The 22166-nt window shown below is 42.9% G+C and overlaps 1 protein-coding gene across 2 annotated transcripts in view; it reads right to left on the reverse strand.

Annotated features, from left to right (window-relative positions):
• Nucleotides 1-15916, reverse strand: part of CNKSR3 (CNKSR family member 3) — a 60365-nt gene extending 44449 nt beyond the window's left edge. For both annotated transcript variants that reach the window (XM_075707184.1, XM_075707183.1), the window contains exon 1: nt 15865-15916. In XM_075707184.1, the coding sequence (XP_075563299.1) occupies nt 15865-15916 (52 nt within the window). The remainder of the gene's footprint in view (nt 1-15864) is intronic.
• Between the last annotated feature and the right edge of the window lie 6250 nt (nt 15917-22166).

The following is a 22166-nucleotide window of genomic DNA, read 5'->3' on the forward strand; positions in this document are numbered from 1 at the left end:
ACCCACCAACTCCAGCAGTGCCCTCTGCACAAGTAATGGAGACCCACAAGCAGAAAGCTGTGAAGTACCAATTCATTTCCAAATTGTCACCCCAGAGGCTACTAGGCACTCCTGTCTTCTGCTCACCATCAGCTGGAAAAGAATGAGGGCTCCCCACCCAAGGACTAATGCAATTCATCAAAACATTTCCTGCCCTTTATCACTTCTACAAGCATCTTCTTTACTGAGGAAAGAAGTCCAAAATCCTCTGAAAACTGTTATAAAACAGCCAGGAGACAGTGAGGCTGCCTCTACCCAAGTAAGGCCAACGTGGCAAAATACCACCTGGGAAAGATCACGTAACGGGAAAATACCGGGAATAAAGGGAAATAGAGCCACAAAAGGAAAGGTGAGGAGAAATTACAATTGAGAATTTCCATTTGAGAAATTCACCCAACAGAGACCATTTAACTGACCTTTAAACAGTCACACTGCTCCAACTACAGTAAGCATACAGATTTTTTGCATTATTTTCCTGTCATAGTGTTTATTTCAAATTGACAGAAGTAGCAGTATCTCAAAAGCAAGCAATCCACAGAAGAGCATTATGGGCATATAATAAACAGGGTAACATAGAAGTCTTCTAATCTCCAAGTTATTCTCTCTAGACATACCATCCCGCTCACATGAAGTAAGACAGACATGTCTTTTACACCCAACATTTTCAATTCTAATAGATATAAAACTGTCATCAACTTCTTGGTCTGCAGACACTAAACTTCAGCTGCTGTGTCCCCCTCTCACGCACACACACTAATCCTGCTGAAAGATGCTGGAATGAGAGCCACAGAAACAAATAACATGCATTTACTTGCAGACCAGAGCTGACAGCAGCAGCTCACACCCTCTTCCTAGAGAGGGACTGTCTGGGCCTGGGGACCTTTAGGACAGAGGGGACAGGCCAGACCCCCAACCAGCCATACTCTCCATCTCCATGCCAAAACCAGCAAGGGAAGCCTTCAGAGAATACTGCATAGCAAAACTCCCTGGCAAAGCAACAACCCAACTTAACAACCAACCCATTCCACTCGAAGACAAAAAACAAAACTTCAGCCCACTTTATCCAGAGCTGGACTTCCATCAGCCCATATATCCCATCACCAAGCCTCTGCCTATTTGGTTTACTGTTGCTAACAACTTCTTCACAACAGCATAGATAAATACTCTTCCAAAGGAATAAAATGGAAGCACGTATGAGCACAGAATTCAATCACATACAATATTAATATTCCACACTGACTACAGGCATCACAAAAGCACTGTCCCCTTTGAAACATACTTCCTAAGGTGGCTGCCTCCACAGCTTGTCAACTTTAATAGGTTAGGCCACTCCCATGGGGAAAACAGGTCAAGATCTTTGCAGTAACAATAATTTTTATACTCCTTATCAAATAAAAAGGGCCTTTGCTGGCCCAAAAAATAAATACTATCCTTCAACAGGTCAAACACAAAGTCATTTCATTTTCAAAAGCTGTAACAGTACACTCTACATTACTTGTTTGTGTCTCTAGCACATGAAACCTGTGTACCTGATAACTTTATGTGGTCAATATGGCACAACAACCCCCCACCCTAGGGCCTTCATCTCAAATATGCAATTAAGAGCTTGCCTTTTAAAAGTTTCAAGGTTTTTGTGGTTGAAGGAGTAGTTCATTAGTCACAAGAGCTCCTTTTCTTGAACTCTGGTAATTAACACTCTGATGCCTGTTCCCACAGTGGAAACAAGAGGGAACATTGCAAAATTGCCTGCCTCTTGGCTCCAAAGAAGAAATGGGGTGATCCCTTTAATTTGGCTTGGCTGCCTTCTCACACCACCATGTGGAACTGTTTTGGCTGATTGCAGCAAGGTCCATTACTCACATCTGCCTCCCCTTTGTGCATGCACCCTTGTGAACACTGTGATTACTGTTACACCCATGAGCTAGTCAGGGAGCAGCGTGCTGTAAGGGCAACAGCTGATGTAGTTGCCAGATAGCCAGCCTTTTAGATGACAACCTCCTACACTGTTACAAAACATTTATGACTAACACCTTACAATCTCATGGTCACCAGGGAGGCAAAAGTACAGGCACATGAGAATCACCAGCCATCAGCACCTGCTAATTAATATTTCATAGCAAGCTGAATGACATTAACAGAAAAATGCAGATGGTGCGTATTTCTTCCATCATGGACAGATCCCCAGGAGTCACTACTGGATTCTCCTAGGAGATGCTGTCATTATTTGGATGCATATATTACTTCATGTTAAAAATCCCCGTAACATTTACATCAGGAATTCTAGCTTCTTTAAGAAGTGTTCAGAGAAGGGCAACAAAGCTGGTGAAGGGTCTGGAGCACAGGCCTTATGAGGAGCGGCTGAGGGAACTCGGATTGTTTAGTCTGGAGAAGAGGAGGCTGAGGTGAGACCTTATAGCTCTCTACAACTACCTGAAAGGAGGTTGTAGTGAGGTGGGTGTTGGTCTCTTCTCCCATGTAGTTAGCAATAGGATGAGAGGAAATGGGATCAAGCTGCACCAGGGGAGGTTTAGGTTGGATTAGGAAAAATTTCTTCACAGAAAGGGTAGTCAAGCATTGGAACAGGCTGCCCAGAGAGGTGGTGGAGTCCCCATCCCTGAAGTGTTAAAAAAATGGGTAGACGTGGCACTTTGGGACATGGTTTAGTCTAGTCTACCTTTGATTGGTTTAGTGTGGACTTGGTAGTGTAGGTTAACAATTGGACTGGATGATCTTAAAGGTCTTTTCTAACCTAAATGATTCTATGATTCTAAAAGTTATTGTTTACATTATTTTATATAGCACACTGGAGTCCTTTTCATGAGCCAGGACACACAAGGAGCCTGAAGACCAAAGAACAAAAATCCCAACCCCTGTCCAAAGGGAGCTTGAAACAGACGAACATAAGACAAAGAATGACGCTCTACCCCATTGGACAGGCAACTATTTCACTGTGCTAGCCCCCACCCTTCACCTGCAAAGGGCTGGGAAGGTTGATGCCATCACAGCTGACAGCTTTGAGGAGAGCTTTCCAGCAATGTGAAAAAGATCAGAAAGCTTAATTAAAGGTGCTCAGGTAAAGTAGCCTTTGAGTTCCCAATAAGGGGTGAGGGAAGACATGCAGAGCAAGGCTAGGAGGAGGAGGCCCGGCCACAAAAATCTCTGAGAGCAAAAGCAACCAGCATGCATTTGAAGAAATAAAGGTGGCAGCAGAGAGGGGGGAAGAAAAGACTGATACGGTTAGCACACCTAGCTAGATGTGAGAAAGAAAAAAGGAAAAAAAAATCCAAAGAAAAAAAAAAGACTTTGCAGCAGCAAAACACACTGGCACACTGGTAACGTTGTACCAGTGACAGGAGGGACCTGCCTTGAGGCACCCAATACAATAGGCATTTTAAAGCATATCACTGAAGCTTCTCAGCTTCCTTTGAACACTGTGTCAAAAACCAAGATTTATCAACTGAGCAGTCAATCACCAAATCTCTCAGCTTCCCGTCTTTTTATAATTGCTTCAAACATCTAAAGCAATTGTTTCAAACAATTAGCTGCCTGACACATTTTCATTATTCCACATAGTCTTACACCCCTACTTAGGTATGCAGTGATGATGCCACTTCTTAAAATAGCAGAGACCTCATCAGAGTTCAAGTGCAACACCCCAACTGTAAGAAAGCTAAAGGCATCTAAGATCAATGGTGGCAAAGCTGACTGAGGATTCTGTCTGAATCATAACACAAGTCCAAAATACCACTAACCTGACCAGAAGCCCCACCTCCTTCCTAGATGTAAAGTGGAGCAAAGGAAGGCAGGAAAGAGCCCTATATCTATCTCAGCCACTCCATCTGACATCCTCATACAGTATTTTTTGTGGTTGTGAAGAGGCAAGAGCATGAGCAGATATTCCATCCTCTTAGTACGGTGGTGACAAGATATTTCTGACCCTCTGCTGAAGCTCCAAACAGGTCTTCCTGATACTTTTAAGGCACAGCAAGGCACTGTCAGATATTTATAGGAAAGTCAGTCAATTCGACTGATAGCTACTTGCTTCTTTCTCACAGCATTTCACCTAAATTGGGGTTTGTTTGGTTTGGGTTTTTTGGGGGTGATTTTGGGGTTTTTGTTGTTGTTGTTGTTGCTGTTGTTGGGTTTTTTTGAAAGATCTGTTACAGAATATAACTTTATTGGTGCAGCTTCCAGGGAGTGCATAATTCCTAGGTGCCAGAGCACCTCTAGGGAGGGCCCTCGCATATTTGGCTAAGAAAGCTGCTAGGGCAATGCTGCAGGCAGAATAAACATAGTTTAAATCTTAACAGAAAACTAGTTTTCAGAAGTTAACAGATTTCTGAGAACACACCATGACAGAGAGGAATATTAAAGAGCAAAATCTATTTCAGTAAAGCCAAAAGAGATAATAACTAAGTTTCCAACTATCATTTCAACACACTCTTAACCCTTGGAAAATGGAGGATGATACTGGACAATAAAATTATATGCATTATGCTCAATTATACATGGGTTAGAAACCACAGTCCATTCAGTATTCTGCAGCAACCAAGCCATGTTAATTTGAGCAAAACCTGTAAGCATACATACAAGCTGACAATCTGGGAAATGAGTACTTCTGTGAATGACAGCTCAAGAAAAGTCTCCAGGCTTGCCTAGCACAGGACTGACTCTACTGGGAGCTAGAATTATTCTCCAAACATACCGCCTTGAGAAGCCAGTACTAATCTTACTACACTAAAAACTAACATATAGTGTTGCTACTGGTACTATGGCCACATCCCAGTGTCCAGTTGTCAATTGCCTTGTTTCAAGAGACAATTTTATACACCAAAGATGCTCACTAGCTTGGAACCTAGGCACCATGATGTGGTCTAAGATGACAAAATATTAAAGAGCTTCCCAAAATATTCAAGACTAGCTACTTCACCAAACATTTGGCTCCAGCAACATTAATGGTAAACATCATTTTCTAACTGGTCATCATGGCTAGTACCATAAGCTAGGATGGTTTCTGCTGTAAAAAGAATCCAAAGTAGCCCCAGAAGGCTGCTCCAAGTGTTTCTAATTATACCACAAAGATCTAAAAAGTATCAGCTATGCCTGATTCAATTACAATTGTTAGATGCTGCCTTTTCATGCAATAACATGTGGTGCTGCTCATCTTTCTACATAGCTTTGCAAGGTATTCCACCAATTAAAGACACTGCACTGCAGCTAGACAAAGTAGAAAGGACAGAAGAGGTCAGTTATTACCACACTTGCATCTGTTATTACTCTCACATGCAATATTTTAAGAACACTGTGTTAAAATATACCAAATTCTTCATCAGATGCTGAATAGCACGAGATATAATTACAGCTCTGCCAACATACAGATCACACTGATTACATTCAACAACTCTTTCGTACATCAGATGCCTATTGACTAGTAGTATTCCAACAACCCTAAACACAGCCATGCTCTATTTTCTTAAGCAAGCATACACATAATTTTTAAATGAGCACGCCCCCTCATTTGTTGTTATGACTTCATGTACACCAGCAGTTCTCAGGTGACTGATGGAGAAAGGAGGATCCAGTAACTACAACACTGAACCAGTTTCTTCCTCTGCTGCAGACATGGCATGGACCTGGTTGGAGACTGACATGCTTGAACTCCCAGGATACTCAATGGAGACCTATTCAGTACTCAGTGGAGCCCAGAGCATGATTCAGATCGCCCTGAAACAGACACCAAACACAAGATCTGCTGAGCCACTCTCTAGGCTCCAGTGGCTGTAACATAAGTGTAGACATCTAAATTAATCACGTCTTAATCCTGATTTGAATGTCACCCGCCATATGACCAGAGGCAAATCGCTTTCTTTCAACACATGTTCCACAATGCTAAGCCATAAATGAAGTCTTGAAGTAGCCCAGACATTTCAGGAGTTTATAAGCAATGTAACTGCATTAGGGGATGATAATAGCCAAGACAATCATGCTAATGCTGTTTCTACTACATAAATTACCTACTTCAGGTTAGTTGGACCTGCACTGGGTAAGGTAGGCGCACCCCAAATTCCTCACAATGTTAACTCCCTACCTTTAAAATGAAAAGAACAGCAAATTCCTACTGAGGAGGGTGCTGAAAGAATAAAGACTGGGAAGCACAAGGGACATTGCGATAATGATGCATTAAGGTTAAATCAAGATAAGAATTGCATAAAGCACCAAAAGAACACTTCATCAGCCCCCAGAGACCTTGTTTCTCAAAGCTCTACTCCAGTCATCTTCTCTTGATGCTTTTAAAATCTGAATAAACGTACCACAACGATCCAGAATCCTAACAGCCAGCATCCATCTGGTACACATACTCTAATAAAGTAGTAAGCAGCAAAACATTTAAGAAGCACGAAACTATCATAAGAGCAACCATAAAAATAGATCCCCCACTACTGAGAGCCCCCACTGCCAGCGAGTACCTGCTATGGAAGCACAGCATCCATTTTAATGCTCCAGCTTCAGCACTGCTGCATCAAACACACACCTACCCTCCCAAATAAGCAATGAATCTCATTCTCAGTCAAATGCCAATATTACATGTTCCTCCAAGATTGCCGTTAATCCTAATCATAACTGAGGGCAAACTGTATTCTTAACTTTTTTTTTAATGCAGTGATGTCTAACACATGTTATTGTGAGATACAACCAAAACCACCAAGAAATAAAAATATTATTGGCAGGTTTGATTTCCAAGTTCATGTTTCAATCACATATGGATTTATTTATCTAGTGTTATTGTCTGAAATAGTGTGAAATATGTATAGTTAGAGAAAAGATGAAGGATTGTTTTTAAATACAAGGAAATAACTACAATGCTTTTATGTTTACACAGGGATCATATTTCACAAGGGGTATAGTATTACATCCTCTGGTGAGTACAGCCTAAGTCTAAATAGTACATGGAATACTACAAATTTTAAACAAAAAAAGAATACAAGCACACAGAATTTATAGCATATCTATCTTTTGTCTCCTCTTTCTTCCAAGGTTTCCATTACGGCTTGCATTAGTAATGCCAACAAAAACTAAGTTTTATGTTTTGCCATAATCCTTTTACAATTATGTTTGGTGAAGCTAACAGAATACAAACAGCAAGAATCCTGCACCTTGCGGGCAACTGAAGCAGTGAATACACATCACTACTAGAACTATACAGGAGGGAAAAGAAAATTAAAAAAAAACACCCAAGCACAACCAACCCCTCATGTCAGAGTACGTATCTGCATTTCAGTAGGTTCCCACTTTTCCTCTACAATACTCTCCAGCACAGCTCCATCCCCTGGTCCCTGCACATGTTTTTCAGTCCACATTCTTCAGGCATGTCTGAACTTGTTCTCACAGCCCTCCTTCCCCAGGGGAAGTCCTACAGGGGTGGGGGGGGAAGTCTTCATCCCTTATTGTTCCCTTCCCCCTCCCCACCCCGCCAGCCAAGCACACGTCTTCTCAGCAGTGCAGTGCTAAGATACCTGGTCAGGTACAGCGTTCTGCCTCCTGCAGCAGTGGGATAGCAGCCAACTCAAAATTAAATTTTCAAGGCACTGAAGTTATGATATTGTCCCGATGAAACAGACTGGTAGATTTCCGTTCTTCTACTTACATGTCCACCTGTCACCAAAGCATTGCCTTTTGGCCATCACAGCAAGGACACAGCTCTTTCACCATGCTAGTTCAGGAGGAGGAAAAAAGTACTGCCAAGACCTACAGCTCGGGACAAAGTATCTTTGGAACAGGCAATAGCAGTAATATCACAACAGAAGGCAGAAATCCTCTCTTATTAGATAAAGACCTTTTATAAGCTACAAAAGCTAGAAAGCCCAACAGAAATCCTTAACCCTAAGCCTGCCTCACTGGCCCACTAGACTGATCATATATCCAAAAGAGGCAATACCTTGAGCCCTTCCCTTCTCTTCTGGCTAGGAAAGCATCTGTACCAGACAAGATATCTTTTATTTAATGACAAAATGGGCATATTGCAGAGCTTTTCATAAAGCACTTGCCCAGCAAACTTCATTCCAGTAATACAAGACTCTGTGAGATAAGGGAAGATATTAATGATAAAAGGATGGCAAGCTAAGCAACATTCATTTTGCACACAGAAGAGAGAGACATCAGGATCATTAGCCTAGAAACGTGTACCAACACTTGCTTTAGCAGAAGCCTCAGCCCTTGATGAGCACCAATTAAGTTTTAAATGGAGTTCTTTCCTTTGATCAAGGAGCAAGATAAGATCACATTTATGCCACAGAGCTTTGATTGCAACAGCACACCAGACGCTTTGCTTACCTGCACCTAACTACTAGTGTAAGAAGCAGTCCAAAAAACTAAAAAGATCTTGTCATTACAGTGACAAAGAACTGCCTTCCTGTAAAAGGGTATCAGGGGAGCACGTACAAGAAACTGCATGAACCCAGCACTGATGCAGTATTACAACATAATTCAGCCAGATACTGAATGCATGTCTGTCGACCAAAGTTACAGAGGTCAGTGATTTGATCTCACTAAATCAAACACAGATGCTTGGTTTTGTCCAGCATGTGTGGAGGTTTGATGAAAATTAACTACATCTCATAATATCATAAATACCTATTTTAATAAGTAATGAATGTTTAAAGCTGGTGAAACAGATCAGGTTGATTTAGTGTACCTCCTGCAGATACTCCAAGCTGTGAAATGTCATTGCTTCTACTCTGAAAAGATGGCGGCAGGCATATGGAAACCTGCAGGCAATTTTCTCATGCAAAGGAAGCATGGCTCAGGGATCGGCATGATAGCCTCAGACTCCAAGTCATCTGGTAATGAGAGCCCAAATGACAAAAGGACTGTATACCCTGCCTAACATCAGACAGAGAACTACAGTGAAGCAGCATTTTTATTTGAATTTCCTATCTCTTACTGCAGCCCTGTGGACAAGCACACTAAAATCTGTGAGCAATCCTGAGACCACAAGCAGCTGGGTCCTGAAAAACTACCGTAAATACGTGACAGGTTGCTATAGAGGCCCCAGCTGCATTAACCCCTGTCCACCCTTCCTTTCCTCTCCCCAGGCCAGCCTCGCTACCTCCTCCTTTTAACAGGACACGTATATTTGGGGTACGTAGAAGATCGAGTGAGGAGACGCTGCGGAAACACCATCCCTATAGGGAGGCGAGACCTGACTGTGCAACGTTGTTAGGAAAATACAAGGTACAATTTAAGACCAATATCATCACTTTTACAGAAAAAACACAATAGTAATCAACTTTTTCCACTTAATTTGCAGAGGCACTGTTTGGATTTATTCATTAACATACCTTCTGTATCAAGCTTCCTTGTAAATGAAAATCTTGTCCTAAGACAATGCAGCAAACCAAAAACTCAGCAGTCTTGCCACCTCTTCTGGAATCCCTTAGTGTCATTAGTCATTGCCTGTTTGATGTGCCTGGAAGAAGCTCATCTGTCAGACCATGACTTAAACCAGGCAATCCAGAAGTTTAGATTTAAGAAATCAAAAGGAAAGAACAAACACCACCCAAAAAAACCCCACATACTTTTGAATACTTGCTGACAGGCTGTATGCACGCATCACTCATAACTGCAATTCATCTAGTTGCATGTGTTGGATAACAGCCTTTTGTCAGGATCTTTTACTCAAGAAAATAAAACATCATGACAAATTTCAACATGCATTTTATTCAGTGCCCTGTACATTCTCTTCCCTTAGCTCTTACAGTGTGCTAGGCAGTGCACAAATGGAGAGAGGCATGATCCTTGGCCAAGAGGATTTACCTGGTGAAAACATTGGGTCCCAGGCAGAAGTACAAGGAATGAACACATAACAAGAGTTATGAAAATCTGACACACACACACATACCCTTTTCATAAAAAATGAGGCTTTTCCTACAGAAGTCTCCAACAACAGATACAAATGACTTCCTGTCATTCAAGGAAAAACTCTAAAGAAACAAGGAAAAAAGCAACCAACCCACTGGCCAGTCTCTGCACCTTCTACTGAGCAGTTAGAAGAAATTTCTCTTAATAAGTATACCACCTTACATCTCTAGTTGGTTAATACTGAACAAGCATCTTCACTCTTAACAGTACTACCTAGGTTCAGGTACTACCTAAATATACCTTGTATACCTAAAATTCATTGTCAGAATTTCACTACATTCCTCTACAAAGGTTACAATCAACTTTCCACTAATGCCTGTTGTGATTTGAGCATTTAAAATTTTGCTTTTCCAGACATTATGCTGACAGCATGCAACTTTTAGACTTTCTGATGTTTGGTTAAAATAGTTTGAACAGCAACTTAATGGCAAACAAACAGAGCTGACTGTGAACATGAAAAGATCGGGGGGGGGGGGGGGGGCAGTGATTTAAAAAAAAAAAATCACAGAACCCACATGCAGCTCAAGAAAGTGCAACACAGCAAAAAACATGAAAACATCTAACACATGAACACAGAGGCCAGCTTTGGTTTATTTTTTTCATACACACTCACTGATCTTAGCAACAACGAATGAATAATTTTAAGACTGCAATAGTACAAACTCGTTGTGCAACTTTTTACTTTGTTTCAACCCACAAATAAATATAAAAGACATATTTAGTATATTCACCTTTTGCTAGTAAAACATTATGAGCCAGCTATATTCAGAATTTCAGCTGAGATCTGCAAAGAGTGGTTATCCAATGTCATTTTCTGATCTATTTAACAAATACTGCATACAAGTATTTTTTAAGTAACCAAGTAAACAGAGGAAAAAGATTCTTCTGCAGCCCCAGTTATGGGCAGCTCTCTACTCTTGTTCACTGAAAGCAAAAACATGTTGTCTAAAAAAATAACCCGGGGTTTCTTAGTGTTAGATTTTGCGAAATAATTTGAACACAACAGCATTCACTTCAGACTACCTAAAAAGAAAAGGAAGGCTAAAAAGTAACTCCAGTGCTATGCATTACCCATAATTGTTTCTAAAATCCACTATGGTTTGCAGCTCCCAGCACACACAGTTAACATGGCTGACCTTGTTGAAATCTCCCTGTGTAAGCAAGATAGCCCTAAAAAAAGAACACCAGGCCCTCACGATTAATTGCTAACTATTAATAAATTAGCATATTTCTCCCCCTTCTCCCAGGCATATCTATAAATAAATATAGCTGCCCAAAAGCTTTACCAGGAATGGAAATCAGGAGTATTTCATGATACAACACGCACGGGAATAAGCGATATCCAAGAACTACTGAGGAAGGGAATAACCGAACCTGGAGTGCAGCGAAGACACTAAAGCAGATGCGTGATCCCCAGCTAAGCCGAGTCTACAGCTACAGCCACAAAGGCCAAATTGTAATGGAGCCCCACAACAACAGAGGCTTCTAACCACAAGCGCGTCAAACTGTCTTTACCGTGTAAAATTTGGCTTGAAGTCCCAACTCACATAAGTATGTGAGGCCTGGGGGCAGGGAGAAAAGACAGATCTAGCTACAGAAAACAAAGAGGAGGCACAGCGATGTCCTCTAATAAGACAGTGACATTTCTCACACAGGAGGCTCTATCCCATACGCAGTTTTCCTTCCTCTTGCATCTTTTGAGGAATGACCTTAGCTGTGGGGTTTTCAGTAGCCAGGAGCTTCTGGGACCACAGAAAGTTTCTCCATAGGATCAGATCACTCTCTTTCCTTCAAAATGTTGCTACGCCAGTAAAATCATGCCACTTTTGTGCTGGAGATTTCTCCATGTGCGTAGCCCTATGGAACTAAATGGGTTCTTGCTGGTTTCTGGACCCAGGATAGCCCAGAAAATGGCAAGCCCACAATCAAATACCAGCAGTGTACTGCAGATGTGCTACAACCTCCATGGCCACACACCTGTCCCACAATAACGTGAATAACTCCAGGAATCCCTTCTGCAGAGCTCTGGGGGAATTCAGTCTCACAGGCACATGAGGGAGTGCTGCAAGATGCAGGTGAGGACTTGGAGCCTGTAAGCATCTTAACCTGCACAGGAGCAAGACCGCAACACCATCCACATGTTAGTTTATACCCCAACAAGTTTCAACTCAAAAAAAAGAGAACACCCCCCCCCCCAAAAAAAAACCCAACCAAAACCAGAAAACAAAACACATCATCTCAGCATAATCAGGAAAACAGTGCAGGCTGTATCATTCAAAGAGCATAAACTCCACGTCAACCCAGCCACAAGTCAAATCAACTTAGCATCCTAGCCAAAGAAGTGCCTTTTAAATGCTGAACATGGACCCTAAATACTATTTGAATTTGTGTCATACTGTAAGAGAAACCTGTAACTACACCATCACTTCTTCCAGGCAGAAATCAAGGAGGTGCTTATAAAAATATCAGATAGTTTTCAAACACTGACCTTGTAGCTAAAAAGTTACATGCTTGGTCAAAGCTTGAGAAATGCTTCACTTACACAGAAAATTGCTAGTGAGTAAAAGCACAACTCTTCCTCAGCAGCTTTGGTTTAACTAGACCAACTCTTACTAGCTACGTAGCCTGCTACTGTCAGTACAGCACACTCTGCCAGAAAAAACACCCTTGTTCGCAAAAAATAGCAGCATTCTAGTCTGAATTAGCAAGAGAAGACAAGGAACTGCGTTTTGTATCAGCTGTTGTTGGTAACAATGAACAGAGTACTTCTTATTTAAAACCTGACTTAGTAATTTTTGATAGGTTCTATTTTAAATTCTAGATAAATTTTTATTTACAGGATTTACCTAGGAATGAACAGCTCAAAGTAACAGAACAAAACTCTTCAGGATAAGAGTTACCTTGTTAAAAAAAGTTAGTTCAAAAGCTACTTTAAAAAACAAACCAAAAAAAAAAAAAAGGCAAGTTCACCAAGAGCAAATAAGCTAACTGTCCGGCAGTGGTCGTACAGCTTACTTTTGGACTTGGCTTTTAGGGGTTTGTTTCATGGAACAGGTGGAAGTTTCCATGCTTCTTTTGGTTTGGAAAAGTTATTAAAAAAAAAAAATCAATTTATAGGTGTTTGATTGTAAAAAGATTTGGAAGGAAAAAATAATTTCTGGAGAAATATTCTCAGTTTTACTTTGAACATTAAAATGGACTAAATCAGACCACTTATTTCCACTACTCTCTACATTTTTCCAAGATGTTTTTATCGTTGTACGGTAAGCATGCATCATTATCTGCAAAACCGATCTCCCCACTGAGAGCTGGCATCTCCCACCACAGTTACTTATGTCATTCTTCTAGAATACATCTCCACAGCACCACAGCACTAACTACAGGCAGCGGGTATCACCAGCCAAACAGCTTCTCCCAGAGCTTGACCAGTTCAGTGAAGATCATGGTATCACCCTTCCTAGACGGCATGTGTAAGAAAACAAATGGCATAAGCTCCCCTCCAACCACTTGTTTTATAAAACTAACCTTGAAAATTAAATATAATATTCATAAGAATATATAATATTCATAATAATACAGAGTATTGGTCTTTGGTCAAACATAAAATCCAGTGGTTGTGAACTACACAGTAAATAACCATTTCAGATTAAAAATAAACTATGAAACATTGTGCTAATAAAGCTGTTAGCTAGCTATTAAAGTGTCAATTTTAATGTGCAGAGATGAAAGCGTAACCATAAAGAAAAATTTTCCACATCTCATTTCTTTATTACAGTCTTGTCATGCAGGGAGTGACATGAAATGACGCTGTGCACCAAAGAGGTCAAAAGCTTACCTAGAAACTGAAAAACAACAGCAGAAACAAAAGTCACCCACAGTCTTTAATTTATTCCTTTGCATTTCAAAGGACACGTGTTTGCATTAGTCAGAAGATCCACCTCCCAACTACAGCCAGCCCTCACATTATTCTGCATAACACTAATTGAGGGTCCAGCTAAAGAATTACCTGTTCAAGGAACTTGCGAGTAAAATAAATTATGCAAGAAAGCAAGCCAAGCATGCCTAAGTATAATAAAGCCTTTTAAAATTATTAGCAGGTTTAGTCTTTAATCTGGCAAGGTAACAAACTTTCAGCACCCAAGAGACAAAACACAATGAAGGAAAAGCATTATATAAATATTCCACATGCCAAAGCAAAAGGCTTATTTCATCGGAACAATGCACTCCTGTTTAAACCAATACCAATTAGAAAAAAAAGAGATCTTTCTGTGGAAGTTATTTATATGTTAACGCATAACTTCACAGTACGTTTGTACGGGAATCCTCTCCTCACAAAGGCTGTTTGGACGGTCCCTCACTGGCACCAGCCCCTTCATACACATGTTCACGCTCAGGAGGGCTGGGAGTATCCATCTCGCGCTGTATGAAAACATGAGCCTGCTTTCCAAATTTGCCTCAGTCTTGAGCCGAACTACTGCCAAGTGCTGACCACAGGCACGCAGTCTAATCAGCATTATGGTCCTGAGACAGAGGAGTAATGGCTGCTGTAAGTAAATGCCGCTTCTAATCCAGGGAAACTTTCACCTCTGAAAGCGCTCCTAATTTCACATCAACTTCAACTCCAGCAAAGCCTGTGAAAACACTTTATGTAATAAAAGACGATTACACTAAAACATAGTCCTACAAGAAAACAGAAGTACATTTCATAAGTCATAAACCCCTCGCCTAATTCATAGCTATTTCCCTTTTGATTTATTCCACTCAGAGTGGGAACTGCGACAGCAATATCCCAACTGGCATTCAGAAACTGCTCAGAGTCCAACCCAATTTGACAAAACTGAGGTTCAACCTGCCTTTGAAGAAAAACCTGAAGACACCCAACACTGCAGAGGTCCCCCACAGCAGGAACGGGGCACTTCGTGGGTGCAGCCCACGACCCAGCACCCGCTTCATCCCCACCTTCCCTCTCCTGCTGAAGAGCTTCCCAGAGCTGGACGCAGGGGCAGGCTCCCCGAACGCCTCCTTCACACATCAGTCCCGCTGAGGCTCTCCGCAGCTATGTCAACGTCGTGAACAAACCTCGAAGCAGAGTAGGAAGTTTTGATGGGCGGGAGACAAACAAACATACACACCAGAAATGAGGGGTGGGAGCGAGGGAGGGTGGGAGCGAGGGAGGGATGGACGGACAGACAGACCGACCGACAGACAGACGAAGGGGCCACTATTCAACCCTCCGAGCGGGAGCCCAGCGTTTATAATCCCATCACCGTTAAGCAGGGTTAAGAGTTCTTGCTTACTTGAGCTAGTTTGTAAAGTTTTTGCTTAACTTACAAAATTGAAGTCTTTCCGACCAGTCAGCCGCTTTTGCTTGAAAAGGCTGTAAGTTAACTTACTGTATCTGCCTGAAGGAGAACAGTCACTATCCCTATGCAAGCAGACTGGCCAGCACGACCACGGAACAAGGGGGGAGAGCTCACTGCAAACACGCGTACCCCGAGCCAGACACTGTCACACAGCCCGGTGTAAAGCTCACCTCCCCCTTTCCCCGCGTCCAAAAAAAATCCTTAAAACCCACACCGCGAAGTAGGCACAAGTGCACTAACAGGTAAGGAGACAAGCCAGGAGGGAGCGGTAAGCCGCCAACTCTCAAGCAGAACGCCGGGGGGGAGTCCCGGGGCTCCGCCGGCCAGGCGGCCACGGAGCCGGGGCCGGCACCGCCGCGGCGCGGCGCTGGCAAACGCGTCCGGCGGCGGCCCCGCTCGCCCTGCGACCGCCCCGCCGGGGAACCCGGCTTCGGGGAGAGAAGCCACGGTGGCCAGCGCTACCCGGTCGGGCTGCGGGTCACCCCTGAGCCCGACACCGAAAAGTTCCCGCGGCGGAAAGCCGGGCGGGCCGGCGCCTTCTTACCCTTAGTCCAATCCACCACTTGCTTCGGGCTCCACCTGGTCACCGGCTCCATGGCGAGCTCAACCCCGCCAGCACCAACCCCCGCGGGAGACCGCAAGCCGCGTTCCTCCGGACGCGGACTCGTCCCCCTCTCAAGCTCCCATCCCGGCAGCGCCGCTCCGGGCCTCCCCCTCCTCGGCCTGGCTCCTCCCGCACGGCCACGGCCGGGCCCGCCCCGCTGCCGCTCCGCCTCCAGGTGCTGGCCCCCGGCGGGCCGGGGCAGGCCGCAGCCGTTAACGGCCGGTTCCGCCCCGCAGCGGCGGGGCGGAACCGGCCGTTAACGGCTGCGGCCTAGCCGGGCCCTGTGCCTCGACCAAGAGCCACCCCTAAAGCAAGAAAGTCCCCCAAAACCTGAAACAACCTCACACTTCGCCTAACACTTCAAATTTCATTACTGTCTATAAGCCGCGTCCAGCTTTGACTGCGCTGGGCATAAATCTGAAGCGGCACGGTAGCCGAGACCACACTAACAAGACCCCTCGAGTGTGTCAGCTCTGAAAGCCATGGCTCTCGGGGCCATGTGCTGACACGAATCTTGCTTTTCTTTAAAGCAAGGTGCAGTCTTAGCTCTCCTAGGTGTGAAGACCAGCCTGGAAGATTTAGCGAATCCATCCAGAGAGCTGGTGAACAGTAATTGTGCTAGAAACAGGAATCGCTACTGGTCATACCACCCCTACTGTCATATTAACGTTGTTTAATTTGTACTCAGTGATTAATGCGATTTTTTTTTTTAAAACTAACACATTTTGGAGGCTCAGGATTTCCATGTACACAAGGTGGGGAGAGGCCCACCGCCAAGGCAGCTGTGTCAGGTGATGCCACAGTGAGGAAAGGGAAGGAGGGGTGGATGTATGGGAGGATTCGGGAACCGCCCGGCATCCTGCCCTCGGAGTGGCGGCCTGCCCGTGGGGTGGAGCGGCGGCCAGGCTCTTCAGTGGTGAAGCCACTGGCTTCAGTGGTGGCTCTGTGTGAGTCACAGCCCCGTGGCAATTTTAGCAGCAACTGCGGACTCCCTTCAACCGCGCTTTTCCCAATATTGGCATTTGGATTTTTTATTTCTGAATCCTGCGCTTAAAAGTGACCTTGGGTGTGGAGGCCGTTTCACCATAGTAGTTTACTTCTGTTTTGCTGCTCTCGCTTGGGAGCTACATTAAGCCATCTGGTGTGCCTCACGCTCACTTTCCTCAGAGGAAATGTGTCGCTGTGTCCTGGCCACCTCCTGAAGCCCACGTAAGCCCCTAGTGAGTCTCAGCCTCTACTCAGAGGTTTAAGCACTGACCTCCAAAACTGTGTGTCCAGTGCACTGACCTCCACCATTCCTTGCTACCGAACATGTAACTCAACCTACAACCACTTTGCCATTAGCAAAGCAGCAAGGAGACGTCGAGAAAACAGGTATTTATATTGCATGCATCACTTAGGTGATCTGGCTCGGCAACAAATTCCAATGCGCAGCCCTTTCGTAACATGCACGAAGGTCTTGCTGCTCCTCTTCCTCAGTGAGAAAGAGCAGAGTGAACTCTGCTGTGACAATAAGACTGTGAAATTTTAACTTGGCAATATTAGAGAGCGGGTAAGCAGCTGGGATTTCAGACTGTCCAGTATCCCACTGTTTTCATCAGCTCCCATCTCTATCCATCTGCTATCCCTAGTCACGTACTTGAAATGTAGGCTGCTTGGGAGAGGAGCTCTCAGTTCTGTGCGTGGCCGTGCAGCGCCCAGCTGTGCAGCACCCAGCTTTCCCACCACAGCACAAACAACTGCCTCCCGGCAGGCGGGCAAGAGCAGGCACTGCTGCAGGCCCCTGCCGTGGTGTCAAGAAGCAACACTTCACAAGTTCTAGTTTTGGGAAGTAGTAGTAAAAAAAAATGGTCTTTTTGCACGTGTACCTAAAAACTAGTAATTTGTTCATTCTTTTTGTTACATGGTGGTTGAAGGTGTATTTTTAGTTCTTGATTATAAGGTCAATTCATTAAAGCTAATTTATTTATTGGCTTTTTAGTTTGTGAAATATTAAGCCTGTCTATTAACCTCTCTGTCTCTTTGAAAGATTAAAATGCAGTTCACCACAGCTTTAATATTGGTGCAACAACCAAAAGTTTCTTGATTGCCCATTAAATAGTGTGTGATTCACACCTGAAGAGCAACAAAACAGCAGCTTTCCCCTGTCACAGAGGCCTGAGTAAACAGATGGGCCTTGCTATGTGCCCTGCTAATGGTTTCACAAGGGTTAATATAACAGTGCTTCTGTCTTAACTGCACAGATGCTTCCCAAGGTTGCAGGCAGGAAAGCAAATGTCTCTTGCTGTTGGTGTTTGGAGCATTCATCTGCTGTCATCCTTCTCTGTCACACATCTTGGGCCAGTCCCTGTGTCTGGTTTGGATGAGCACCATATTTTGTGAGTAAGGCATGCAGATCTGGTCACTTGCTAGCAGATTGCCAGACTGATAAATCTATTATTCATTCATAGATAGTATTTTTTGTAATTTGCAAAATGACAAATCTATTTCTTTTTTTTTTTTTAAGCAGGACAATATTGCAGTGACTCTCTGTTCTTTTATTACATTATGTCCCCCAACACCAGCTGCTTTACAGCCTGCTCTGGACAAAGGAAATCCAGCTGACAGGGGAAGGCAGCATGTCTCCAGTTTCTCAAAAAGATTCATAGCTGAGTTGCTTACCTGTGCTACTCTTTCAAAGCCCAGATTGCAACTTTTGAGTTGATTTTTCTCATGATTGCACCATCTCAATCTCATCTTTATTTGAGATGAGATTAACTAGTATCAATTGGCATGATGCAATTAGAAGTTCTGTTTGTAGAATAAGGTATTTTTGTTCAAAAAATACTCATTGCCAAAAGAAATTTAAAAAAAAAAAAACCCAACTCTGTATGATTTCCAGTAATGCCAAATCAAAAAATCATACTGCCCATTTGCATGTCTTCAGATGCTCTCTGTGGGTTAGTTTGTGAATTTTGTGCTGGTATGGAGTATTAGAAAAGATGTGAGTTCCCTCTCCTTGCTTGCAGCCTTGTGTGGAGTTCATTGCTGTGGCAAGGACCAGACTACCAGCTCTCCGGAAGTGCACATTTTTTCATTTGTTATAATTTTCCAGTGATAAAAGTGACTTGATTCGAGAAGCAGATTCACACCAATTGTTTGCTGATTCCCTGCTTTCTTTGTTTTCTTTCTTTTTATTTCCCCTTGCAGACCAGGTTTTCAAAGGGACATCAGGTTAGCTTGCATGGGCAGTCTGGCAACACACAGCTCAGTGTGGACCAGGATCATGGTTCCACAGTCATGGACGCAGCACCGTGCACTCCTATCACCCCTCAGCAAAGACTTACAGACCCGTCATAAACCCACAGCGACACACTGTCAGGTTAGCCGAGGAAGCTACACAGTGTTTGTCACCTTCAGGTTTCTATCCTGGCAGCTGGTCAGCCGAAGGAGGGCAGGTGATTCTTTGTAACAGAAAGTCTGCTGGGAAAAACTTACTGTTTCAAAAAAAAAAGAAGTGTATTTCAATCATTGGAAAGGCTTAGCATCGTTTCAGCAGCTATGTTGGCTCTAGTCTGGTTTAACGCTGGATTTACCATTTTATCTAAACACAGTCTGATCGACCCTGCCTCCTAGGCCATAGTTTTCAATACCAAATCTGTGTGCTCCCAGGTCACCAGCTTGGATCTGAGTCACGTGTAGATGATCACATTTCTGACAAAGTAGTCAAAGTGTGCAAGGATTGTATTCAAATTTTAAGCTCGCATCAGGGGGACAGACAAGGGTTGATCTAGCACAAAAACCTGCTGGTACAGAGAGAACACAACAAAATTCATTGAACAGGTTAGAGTTTAGTGAGTTTGGACCGGGTTATCACTTTACATCACGTGGCTGTACATGGAGCTGCTCATGTCCCCTGACTGCTGCATCGCAGTCTGCCTGTTACCAGACTTACTACCAGCTACCAGAGCTACGCAGCAGGTCCCTTCGGATAGTGCAGATTTGCACAGACAGCAGGAGCTCTGCACAGCTGCAGAGCAACCTGCCTGCGGGGATGCAGGCTTGAGTCTTAAGCCCCTTTCTCAAAGAGAGGTAACGGCTGTTACTCATCTCTAGAGGGGTGAATAAGCAAGTGTTTAGCCAAAGGTCAAATACCAAGTTTAAAAAGTGTGTTTTCTGTTCAGGGCCACAAAAAGGTTTTTTTCTGACTGATTCAAATTTTTTAGAGGGGTCAGCATATTGCAATTTGTATCTTTGAGTGGAAGGGTGGTCCATCTCTACTACTGTCACTACAAAAAAATTAGGATTCACATAGGACTTTCCAAACGTTATCTTACTCACACACACAATCCACAGAAGTCAGTAGGACTTTTTTGCACAATAGCAAGAGAATTTTACCCTACCTAATGAGAATTTAGAGCTTCCCAGTAAGGTCAGCGAGTATTTGAAGTTCATTTGGAAATTGCAACAGGTAAATTAACTGAGTCAGAGTGAGTCAGATTCAGAACTGGGTTTGGTTCTATAAGCATGTAATTAAAAAAAATTCACACTAATGGGAAACTGTTGTTGCACAAGAATCAACATCCTACTTCCCCCCTCAATACTGGAATTGTTAGTGATGGATCTCTTCTATGCATGACAGAGTGGGAGATCTTGGTGTAGCCTGTTGAGAGAAATAGGTCTGCCTAGTACTTCTTTGAATACAGTGTATTCAGAGAGCCTTTTTCAGCTGGATGGGGTAAGGAGGATAGCCCGGGGGGCTTCCTGGCTTGATCACTTTGGAAAAACAATGTCCTGCCCATGCCTTCCCTGTGCCCTAGAGAGAATGGACTGACCAAGGTGTATTTCATTTGATGCAATACTCTCATGAATTCAGAATGATTTTGATAAAGCAATTAGATTTTCAGTAAAACAAAAATAGTCATTTCAGATCGGACCAACTATGTAAAAAGTCTTGCCTTAAATGAAATACTGGTTGCCGAGAAGAGGAAACATCAGAAAGTTATGAATTCTGGTCCCAGTGTTTGCATCAGTTCTCTTGGTGACCTGGACCAAATCATTTAATCTCTGTGTTTCCGTCTCCTCACCACCCAGAGGTTTATAATCTCGCATTGGTGAGAAATAGCCTATTTTTCTTAATCCAGTATATTCTTTCCTTTCTAAATAACTGAAATATCTACAGAAAGAAAAATAAATTGCTAACTCCAGTTAATGGAAAGATTTCTGAGCCCTGAAATCTTTCTAAGTACACAGGTTAGGTGAAGAGACAGGTGCGGAGTGGTTCTAATGATTTTTCTAAATTAATTTAATTTTATGTGTATCTACAGTTGGTCATAGTAAAACACGTATTGTATAAAGACGATTATGGTTATGGATGGTTTATCAGTCATCAAAGTTAAGTTAGGAAGACCTACATATATCAATGACCCTATCAGAGTTCTTGTAGATTTTGTTTTTCCATTACAAGGTTCCTGCACTACTTATTTCCTAAGGATAGAGCTGTATTGGATCCTGTACTTGGATTGCCTGTTTCCTTCTATTCAGGTTTAAAACAATCTACACAAAGTTCCTAGTTAGGTGAAAGTTGCCACTGCCTGCTGCTATAGGTGTATATGTCTACGTGTAAATACATGTATATATGTATACTGATGATACTGTGCTAAACTGAGCTAAGCAGTAAGTAGAAAGGTCTTCTCCTGAAGTTTTTACTCAAAGAAAAATTCTCTGAACTTTATTGAGTAATTTTTTTCATTCAAGAGTGCAGAAACAGGCCTTAAATTGCCATATATTTGCATTTTTAATCCACTGGATGATTTTGTTAAGTAAGTTTCAAATCACTGCACAGAAATCATTTTCTCCACTGCAACCTTGTGCTGAGGTAGCGTGTTTTAGACGAGGATCACAAACCTATTTTGCAAAATATAAATTTATTATAAATATATTTTATAGTTAATAGAAATTGGTTTATAAATTTATTTTGGCCTACCTCGGGTCCCTTTACCTGTCTAGGAAGCTATCTGACACTCGGGTAAGCAAAGCGTGGATTTCTGTTATTTGTGTAAAATTACAGAACTCACCAATACCAATGCTTAAAGAGAAAATTAAAGTCAAATGGCAACACTTCTGTATACAGAAATAGGGAGATGATTTTACCTGGTCCTCATTTCCCTGCCCAAATGGCACACAAGAAGAAAGGGTTATCTTGAACACACTCCATCAGTCAGTTTGATTGGATACAGAAGAATTACATTGCCAAATGGAAA

Source organism: Pelecanus crispus, chromosome 3, assembly GCF_030463565.1.
Source record: "Pelecanus crispus isolate bPelCri1 chromosome 3, bPelCri1.pri, whole genome shotgun sequence".
NCBI classification, from domain to species: Eukaryota; Metazoa; Chordata; class Aves; order Pelecaniformes; family Pelecanidae; genus Pelecanus; species Pelecanus crispus.